Source organism: Oryctolagus cuniculus, chromosome 2 (assembly GCF_964237555.1).
Source record: "Oryctolagus cuniculus chromosome 2, mOryCun1.1, whole genome shotgun sequence".
Classification (NCBI taxonomy): Eukaryota; Metazoa; Chordata; class Mammalia; order Lagomorpha; family Leporidae; genus Oryctolagus; species Oryctolagus cuniculus.
In genome coordinates this window covers 118190058-118200699 of record NC_091433.1, presented here as the reverse complement: position 1 = coordinate 118200699, position 10642 = coordinate 118190058, and the positions used below count along the sequence as shown (strand labels likewise).

General features: G+C 39.3%; 1 protein-coding gene across 1 annotated transcript in view; it reads right to left on the bottom strand.

Annotated features, from left to right (window-relative positions):
* Positions 1-721: 721 nt before the first annotated feature.
* The window catches only part of SUCLG1 (succinate-CoA ligase GDP/ADP-forming subunit alpha), a 31203-nt gene continuing 21282 nt past the window's right edge, over positions 722-10642 (bottom strand). Inside the window, exons 7-9 of the mRNA XM_002709684.4 lie at positions 8232-8383; positions 1981-2169; positions 722-967 (exon numbers count right to left, since the gene is read on the bottom strand). Coding sequence (XP_002709730.1) covers positions 941-967; positions 1981-2169; positions 8232-8383 — 368 coding nt within the window. The 3' untranslated portion in view covers positions 722-940. The remainder of the gene's footprint in view (positions 968-1980; positions 2170-8231; positions 8384-10642) is intronic.

The following is a 10642-nucleotide window of genomic DNA, read 5'->3' as shown; positions in this document are numbered from 1 at the left end:
GACTCCCCATTTCTCAACTGAAAACACAAGAGCTTCTATCTGCAATACACATGACAACCATAGACGTAGTGATGGTGGAGGCATGACAATTAAGTTCACCTTCTTCTGCGTCAGAAATTTACACATTTATTTCTAACCCTTCAAAGCACCCTGTAAAATGGAAATTATTATATATGATATAATTGATTCAAGACAACGAAGGTCATTCTGTCTAGATAATTAGACAAATGCCATAGTGAAGTATCAGCTTCATTCTCTTGAAACTTTTAGTCATAGGGGCTGGTGTTGTGGTACAGCAGGTTAAGCTGCTACTTGAGACACCACCAGAGTGCTGGTTTGAGTCCCAAATACTCTGCTTCCATTCCTCCTTCCTTTCCATAATGTGCCTGGGAAGGCAGCAGAAGATTTCCCAAGTATTTGGGCCCCTGTCATTGACATGGAAGATGATGCAGTTTGTAGCTTCTGGCTTAGGCCTGGCCCAGATCTTGCTGTTGCAGCCATTTGGGGAGTGAACCAACAGATGGAAGAGCTCGCACTCTCTCTCTGTCACTTTGCCTTTCAAGTAAATAAATAAATCTTTTTTAAAAAAAGTTTTAGTTACAATGTTCTCGTGTGTAATTCAGAGACCCCCCCACCCCAACACACACACACACACACACACACACACTCCTTTGTATCTCCCACTCTCCCCATAGTAGAATAACAAGTTTCCAAAACCATATTCAAATCAAGGTAGATTTATTGGCTGTCTCTGTTATACAATGAGGTGAAAACATCTCAATTTAGGACATTCAAAACCTTGCTTTGGCTTCCCATTGTAATGAAAGACCAACCCCAGGCACATAGGCTGACAATCAGTGGACAAGAGAAGCAAACTGCTGCTGGTTCACATGTCTATCATGATTCATTCCACAGTTTCAAGAAACTTTGGTTTGTTCTTTCATAGCATCTTCCTCTTTTCAAATTCCTTGAGAAAGAAAAAAGAGGGAGAATTGAGAGCAGATAAAAAGGTAAAAGATCCAAAGTACACTCATGGTCAAAATGATTCTAAAATCTATTATCTTTAGGATTCTTTGAACCAAATTACAGAAGTAAAATGTACCAGGAGAAGGGTACTTGAAGACAAAACAGCAGCTTTCAAATTAGTCTGTGTCAACTTGAATATAACTAAGCTAGACTCAGGGCTTCAACTTTATGTCTCCTAATCTCAGAAGCTGAGTGGAAGGCTCTAATTAATACTTTCTTCCTGCAATATCATTATTAGGAGTTGTTAAATCTCACTGTGCTTATGCAAACCTGTATACATGAACCCTAAACAGGTTTGCTTACATTCTCAGAGAATAAAACTACATACAGATTCAGTTAGAATCTGAACAAAATTCCAAGAACCTTAAAAATCCTCAAAACAAATATGTACCTTAAATCAAGTATTGTTTAAGGAAATAATACCAAAAATCATAATTTTCTAGACTTTAACAATTAGAACAAGACAAAATGTATAGATGTCTACTGCCCCTTACTGGATTAAAATGGTAACACATTTTCAATGTGAATTTAAGCATTTGCTTTTCATTCCTTTTCCCCTACTTTCAAATAAAATATTTCTTCACACACTACTAATCACCTAGATTTCTTTCAAACACATGGCACACAGTATGTTCAAAACAATATGAGAAGTTTCAATAAAATAAGGAGTCCATTTTATTATTCCTAAGATAAGAGCAAAGATGATTGTACCAAATCAGGATTTTAAAATTCTCACTGAATATTGTTTCCTTCTGGGACAACAAGCTGTGCCTATTTTCAAAATGCTTTAGAAGCAGGGTTGTTGTTTTGATCATATTTTTTTTTTTTTTTTTTTTTTGTCAAGGCTTCAACCATCATAAAAATAAGGAGAGTCTTAAAAGATCACTCCAGGGACGGTTTCCAGGGACCCAGTATGGGCCCACACTGGCCATTTGGGCCCCTGTTAGAGCTTACCTTGTAGATGGTAGTTCCCAGCTGTGCAGGAGACATGCTGACCACAACTCCTGCGCTCTGCAGGGCAGAGATCTTCTCTTTAGCTCCGCCTTTTCCTCCAGCAATAATTGCCCCTGCATGACCCATTCTTCTGCCGGGAGGAGCAGTTAAGCCAGCAATGAAGGACACTACAGGCTTGGCATTTGGACCCTGGAGATAAAGTGGCATTTCAAACACTCTTAAGAAGTTGATAAAAACTGGAACTCAAACCCATGACTCTGCTGGTAAATGGTAAATGGTAAATGTTAAATGGGTTGAACTAGGAATCCTAAAAAAAAAACAAAACAAAACAAATATCAGACTATGACTGAAACCCCTACAGCATTTGCCCCTGGAATGTTGCAACCTCCCACGCAAACCCAGGAAAACAAACCTAAGGAAACTTTTATATCTGGTGAATATTAAACTGCAGCTTCACTGGCACAATCCGTTTTACAAGCATGTCAATCTTTCATTTGAAAAACAAAAGAGCAAATCTGAAAACATGTGATATAAGACTTGGATTAATAATTACTTAACACACATCTGATTATTTTACTTCAACCTAATTTTGTGTCTTTATTCACTATTAGCTCAGCCTTAATAAATGTGCTAAAAAAAAAAAAAAAAAATGAGGCACAAAAGCATAAGGAAAAGACCCAGGACTCAGATTCAAATTTATTGACTAAAGCTGCATGACCTTGGACAAGGTACAAGCAGATCTCTGCTTCCTCATCTTTGGAAAGAAATGGCTGAATGAGATTAATGGAGAGCCTTTCCTACTCTGAATTTCTTGGTTTTAGTCAACAAAATTAACTGTAATATACAACCTTTTTGTAAAGAAATATCACTGTACTAGATTCTGAAGTTTCAAAAAATAGAGAAAAAAAGAATTTCTGTGCTCAGTATTATATAGTTGAAGAAATGTTAAATATGTATATATTATTAATCAGTTATGAGATACCAAAAAGCAATATATGAATCTATTGTGAAGTTGCACAATGAATGCTAATACTATGATTGTAATAGGAGTCCAGAGGTAATAATGAATACAAGTAAAGCAGAGAGGCCTGGAGAAGGCAGAACCTGAACAAAGTGTGTAGAATGTGAGAGCTTTGATTCAGGCACTATCATCTTCCCCTAGATCAGCAGCTCTCAAATCATTTGGTCTGGGGAATCCCTTACACTTATAAAGATTACTAAGGATCTGAAGGAGCTTTTGTTCATGCATAGATTATATCCGATATTTACTATATTAGAAATTAAATTTTATAAATTAGAAAACAAATTTTATAAATTTGTTAACTCATTTACAGATAACATCTTAAAACTATTTAATAAGAGTGGCATTTTAAAACTTACTTTTATAACTTTTGAATGTTTAATTTAATAAAAACAAAGAATATCTGCTGTTGTAGTCAATCTGTTATATTTTATTTTGGCTGAAGTATAAGAAGAAAATCTGATTTCATACAGATACACAGCTAGAAACATAAGTATTTTAATTGCCATTCAGATAACTGAGGATGTTCTTCTTGATACTACATGAACCTCTTCAAGTGGTAATTTCTCAAAGGTTAGATGCAATGTTGGAATCTGAAACCCATGGCAATAACTTCTTGTCCTCTGTTACTTTGAAATCCATTGGTCTTATACTTTGGATATTTTACCCATGATTTTGTAACATGCACTGGCAAACTGAAAAATATCAATTCATTGAGTAGATCTTCCAAATCTTGACAGATTTTATCATTCACTATCAACAAACCAGAGCCAACAGTATCACTGTCAACTCTAATTAGAAAAGTCATTAAATTGGGAGAAAACTGAGTTCAGGGTAGCAGATTCAAATTTTCCAAAACTTGACACCTCAAATTTTATCATTGGTAACAAATATTATCAGTTGTTTTCCTTGATATGACAGGTTCACATCATTCATTTCTTAGAAAAGTTCTATCAAACATCCAAGTCTGAATAACCACTCTGTCTGCCATCATTATTTCAAGCAAAACTGGTATCCATGAAAAAAGCATCTAAGTTACTTCAGCTTATAATTCTTAAGGCAAGAGAGCCTAACTTCCCATCTCATCACAAAATACTGACTTAATGGTCAAGACTTCATAAAATTAATAATTTTTATCAGGGTTTTTTGTTTTCTTACTGCAGGTACACAGCAGTAAATGATCCTAGTGTGATTCCACTGCTCTGATTTCATGCAGGCTGCTGCATGGTCTGACACTGATTACTCTAGCCTCGTCTCCTACTGTTGTTTTCTCCTTTTTATCTTCCATTAACCAGACTTCCCTACCTGTATGTGCCTCTGCTGAGAATCTTTTCTACTTTCCTGGATATCTAGACAATTTTTACTTTTTAAGACCTAGTTCAAGCTTCCTCTTCCCCATGAGCCTTTCCTGACTCTTCCTCCACACTCTGCACAAATGCCCTTATAGCTAATGATCTGATCTCTTTAGTGATCTTGCTGTCGTTTTACATGTTTCCACTATTACATTCAGTAAACTCTCTGTAACCTATTTCCCATGTGTTCCCCTACAAAACTAACATGGCGGGTGCCAGCACTGTGGTGTAGCAGGTAAAGCCACCACCTACAAGGACAGCATCCCATATAGGCATTGGTTCGAGTCCCAGCTGCTCTACTCCCAATCCAGCTCTCAGATATGGCCTAGGAAAGCAGTAGAAGGTGGCCCAAGTCCTTTAGCCCCTGCACCCATATGGGACCTGGGGAAGCTCCTGACTTCTGGCTTCAGATCTGCACCTCTCAGGCCGTTGCGGTCATTTGGGGAGTGAACCAGTGGATAGGAGACCCCCCTCTCTCTTTCTCTGTTTGCCTCTGCCTCTCTGTAACTCTGCCTTTCAAATAAATAAATAAATAAATCTTAAAAAAAAAAAAAAAGTGTTAACGTGGGGATTATGTTCTCATTCATTTCTGTATGTGCAGCATGTACTATAGTATCTGCAGTTTAGAAATAAAAAGAAGACCTCACAGTCATTGATTCCTTCACTCATGGCCTCTGCATATTATATGAGAATCTCATGTTTGAGTGGCTGCAAAGAAACAAAATTATGACAAGCCTAGCATGTCAAACAAATTTATGCTCTGTTCCACTGATGCAGAAGAATCATTGGCAGTTTTTTAAATGGAAAAAAATATAATTACACTATGGGAAAGTATAGCCTGAAAACAGGATATAAATAATGATAAGTTGAAAGTCCAAAAGCAGAAAGATCGGCAGAACAGTGTAAGGATAGTCGGAACATACACCCAGGAAGGACTGCTGGCTCTGTCCTGAACCCCTGCAATCTGCCTCCTGATCCTTTCACGATGTAATGGCAAAGTCAGGCGAGCTCTGGCATGAATCCCACCCCTGGGTCATGTGCTGCCGTCCTACCACTGGCAAGACATTAGCCTTCCGGTGCCAGTTCCCTATTCCTGAAGAAAGGACAAAAAAATCTTGCCCTACAGGTCAAAATAAAGATTAAACAACTTCTGCAAATAATTACTATCATTAACAGTAACAGTGTGGTAGCAGCAGGTAACATCTATCGAGTATCTGCTCCATGCCAGGTATCATGCCAAGTATTTTATATACTATGTAATCTGAACTGCTGAACCTAGAATCTTGTACTATAAAAAAAATTAGTCCAACTGGGATGAACCAGGAATAGGAAAACATGTGCCAAATTAAATAAAATTTCTATGTTTAGTTTTCCCAATAAATGTAAGCTATTCAAAAAGATTCAGAGTTGGGTCCAAATATACTTAAAATTCACTTTAACATAGTGAAAGTTCACATTAACTTAATTTTTTTTCCAAGAAGAAGTTTTTAGTTAAACTTCAAATTTCACAACTTTTGTGATTGCAGGAGAATCTAATAAAATTTCACTCCTAACAACACACTTTATCCTTTCATTTGACATTTGATGCCTACTGCATCAGAGAACTGGACTGAGCTCCAAGAAAAAGGATACCAGTTGCTATTCATAATACAACCTAGAGTGACAGTCAAATATTAATCATGCCTCGCAGAAGAACAATTAAAGGCAAGGGGAAAGGAAAACTGGCATATGAGATGGGATGAGACCTGGACCTGAGAAAGAAGGTTGGGTGCTATGCCAGGGACTGAACTACAATGCTAACCCTGGCCTTTATCTGACATGCAACGTGAAACGCTGTCTGGTTTTAAAGAGGGACAAATGGCACCAAAGCCTGTATTTCAGAAGAGGTGATAATTCAGGTGATCATAAGGAGGATAGTCTGGGGTGGATGGGGGAAACCAGTGGTGATATCAGGGAGGAGACTAGGAAGAAGGCCCTGATGAGGTAAGGGTCTCCCCCAGAGTAGATGGAAGATTTGCAGAAGGAGCCTTAAATCTAGATACACCACCAAGGTCACAGAGACAGATCTTGGTAAATAAGTGGAAATAGAGGATGAGAGAAACCAGACAGTTCTCAAGTTCCTGTCACCGGAAACTGCGTGAAATAAGACACAGTTTATATAAGATCATCATTCATACTTAAAGAATAGAGAAATAAAAAAACATCCCGGGAAGGATAGAGGAGGAAAACCAAGAGAAGAACTAACAGAATGAGAAGATGAAAAATGAATCCAGGGCACTAGTGACCTCTACAAAAACATATCAGGAGAGCAAGGAGATTCAACAGCAGCAAGCAGTTTGGTAAGAGTGCTAACAATATGGCAAGCACTACCTGGCTACACATTAACTCATTAAACTTCCAACACTTACAAAATTCAAAGACACAGGTACTACTGTATTCCTATTCTGTCAGGGAGAAAACTGGAGGCATCAAGTTAAGAAACATTTCCAAGGTTTTATAACTTCTAGGCGGCAGAAAGAAGCCAGACTGCTAGTGAGGGGAAAGTTCAGTCACATCTTACGGAAGTTAGGGTTAACATCACCATAGAAGAAAACCACGTATTCGAAGTACCCCTTGAAAGTCCCCTAAAGCACAAATAAACATGCATTGTATCACATGAGAGGTGATATTCTTGGCTTCTTTTAACTCTCAGTATTCATTAATTTTCTATAACAGGGGCTGGCACTGTAGCTTAGCAGGTAAAGCCGCCACCTGCAGTGTCAGCATCCCCATGGGTACCGGTTCAAGTTCCGGATGCTCCTCTCCCTCTGCTATGGCTTGGGAAAGCAGTGGAGGATGGCCCAAGTGCTTGGGTCCCTGCATTCGCGTGGGAGACCCAGAAGAAGCTCCTGGTTCCTGGCTCCAGATCGGCCCAGCACCAGCCATTGCGGCTATTTGGGAAGTGAACCAATGGACAGAAGACCTCTCTTTCTACCTCTGCCTCTGGCTCTCTGTAACTCGATCTTTCAAACAAATAAATAAATCTTAAAAAAAAAGTTCTATAGCATTTAATTCACTCACTCCTCCATTTTTTCATAAGAACAGAAGTTAGTTCCACTCTTACCTGGCTTCCTGGAGCTGCTTTTCCACCCATTCATAGGCATCAGAGAAACTCTAGAGATCACTACCATGTTGTTAACCACAGCTCTTGGATACAATGGCCAAAGCACACAGTCACTGTGTTGGTCATTACTGTGTCCTCTCTCCTCCCTCCTTCACCTCAGAAAGGGCTTAATTCCCTTAAGCTAAGGAAAATTAGAAGCCTACTCCACACTATTTCTTTCCATTTAATTCTGAGAGAATGGCAAAAAGGAAAGCCCTCATCGATACAAACAGTCCAGCTCTCCTACACGATCTGCAGGAGGAAGTGCCATTCTGCATGGGAAGACTGAAACTATAGGAGGCAAGAACCTGCAAATGTATACAAGAGACAAGATGTTTAGAAAGACAACTTAATTCCTTCTGCGACTGGAAGAAAGAACACCAACCACAGGTGCAATGGTAAGTCTGCAGGTCAAGTGGGCATTTTCAGGCTGATGGCCTGAATGGTCTCTGTTCAACAAAAGGCCAGCTTATCTACCACAAAGCACTGGGTAAAGCCTAGGGAGGAAGGTTCATAGCAGATAATAGTGACGGTAGGAAGAGGGGGAGAATTAGTCCACAAAGAATCCAGAATTTTCTGAGTGTCTGGTACAAAACTGCCAGCTCAAAAAAATTCAATTTTACCTTTGTTTTCTTGAAAAATTAATCCTTGGAGGGAAAAAAAAGCTTCTAAAGCAAATCTTTGATGTTATTCAACAGCAAAGAGCTGTATCTCTACAAACCAAACCCAGACTTACTGAATTATGTTGCTTCAAAAATTCTGCAGCATTTTCTTCTGCATTACCACCAATTTCACCAATCAGGATGATGCCTTCTGTAGTTGAATCATTTAGAAAGATTTCAAGGCAGTCAATAAAATTTGTTCCATTAAAAGGATCCCCTCCAATGCCTGAAAAAGTCAAAGAATAACAACACTAGCTGAAAATTTAAGGATGAATCATAGAATTTAGGTCAAGAAGTGTTTTTTCAACTAGTTTCTTATTTTGCCTATCCCTGCTCACTAATATGTTTTAACGTGTAACAAATCTTTTATCTTGCAAAAATCATAAATGCTACATTTATTTCTATTTGCAATATTAATAACATGTTAAATGGTAGTTGTCTCCTAATATTCATACACTTTATTTTAGCTCCCTTTTCAAACCTCTTCTTTCCTACGAAATTATTCTCAGGTAACTCTTTAGAAATAAGCATTTTAAGAAAACACATGTTGGGGCCGGCGCTGTGGATCACTTGGTTAATCCTCCGCCTGCAGCACCAGCATCCTATATGGGTGCCAGGTTCTAGTCCCGGTTGCTCCTCTTCCAGTCCAGCTCTCTGCTGTGGCCCGGGAGGGCAGTGGAGGATGGCCCAAGTGCTTGGGTCCCTGCACCCACATGGGAGACCAGGAGAAAGCACCTGGCTCCTAGCTTCGGATCAGTGCAGCGCCGGCCGTTGTGGCCGTTTGGGGAGTGAAAGTTAAGCCAATAATGGCATCCTACCCTGAGGTGCCTCTCCAAGTCCTGGCTATTCCACTTCTTATCCAGCTTTTGGTAATAACCCTGGGAAAGCAACAGATGAAGGCCCCAGTATTTGGGCCCCTGACACCCATGTGAGAGACCTGGGTGGAGTTTCTGGCTCCTGGCTTCAGGCTGGACCAACCATAGCCACTGTTGCCATTTGGGGAATGAACCACTGAACAGAAGGTCTCTCAATCTCTCTCCCTGTGTCACTCTGCCTTCCAAATAAATAAAGCTTAAAAAAACAAAAAACCTGAAATTGGAGACCATGGAATTGGCCACTCTGAAATCCTTTCTTACTCCCCCCATCACACTACATTTTCTTGTGCCTAAAACTATGCTTTGCATATACAAGCTAGGCTCAAGTAATGGTTGAATAATTAATTGATGAATTTGGATTTTAATAAAAATATTCCAGGTCTATATTTTACAGATATTTCTTATAAAAATATATTTCTGAAAACCTGTAACACATATTCAAAGGATTTAAATGAATACATGTAAAAAAATTTGCCTGGCTTTTCATAACAAACAATGACATTATTTTAAAGTGTGAAAATATGCAAAAATTTTTATTTTTTCTAAAGATTTATTTATTTGAAAGTCGGAGTTACAGACAGAGAAGAGAGACAGAGAGACCTCCATCCTGATTCACTCCCCAGATGGCCACAAAGGCAGGGACTGGGCCAGGCTAAAGACAGCAGCCAGGAATCAAGAGTTTCTTCCAGGTCTCTCCCACATGGGTAGCAGGGGTCCAAACACTTGAGCCATCTTCCATTGCTTTTTCCAAGCCATCAGCAGGGAGATGGATCAGAACAGGAGCAATTGGGACATGAACTGGCATCTGTATGGGATGCCAGCATCACAAGTGGCAGTTTAACCAGATAAGGCACAATGTTGGCCCATAGAATTTTACTTTTTAAAGAGGGAGGTACAAACCAAGTTTATAAAGCATTTAACCTTCTACAACTTCCATTATCTTACTAATAAGGCTATAATAGTACAACATTCCAGCTCAGTGCACCCCAAAGGGCTACCTTAAGAATGAGAGTGAACAGCAAAGAATTTAGTAACTGTGAAGCACTGACCATAATTACAATAACAACAAGTCATGATATGAGGTATCATTTCTTCATAGCAACAAAATAAGCAATGTTCTAGGGCACCAAGGGTCTCCACAGGCCACACATCCCAAATGTTTATTCTTCAACCAAGAAATAAAATCTTAGACCATGATCGAGTCCTGTGGTCTCTGATTCAGATTCAGTTCTGCTTCTGATCCAGCTCCCTAATAATGTGCCTGGGAGATGGCCCAAGTGTCTGGGTCCTTGCTACCCATGAAGGAGACACAGAAGGAGTTTCTGACTCCTCACTTTGGCCTGGCCCAGCCCTGGCTGTTGAGACCATTTGAGAAGTGAATCAGCACATAAAAGATTCTCTCTCTTTCTCTCTCTCTCAAGCTCTTTCAAATAAATTATTTTTAAAGATTTATTTACTATTTATTTGAAAGGCAGAGTTACAGAGAGAGACAGAGAGTCACAGAGAGAAATCTTCCATCCATTGGTTCATTCCTCAAATGGCCACAACAGTTGGGACTGGGCCAAGCTGAAGCCAGGAGCCAGGAGCTTCATCCTGGTCTCCCATGTGGG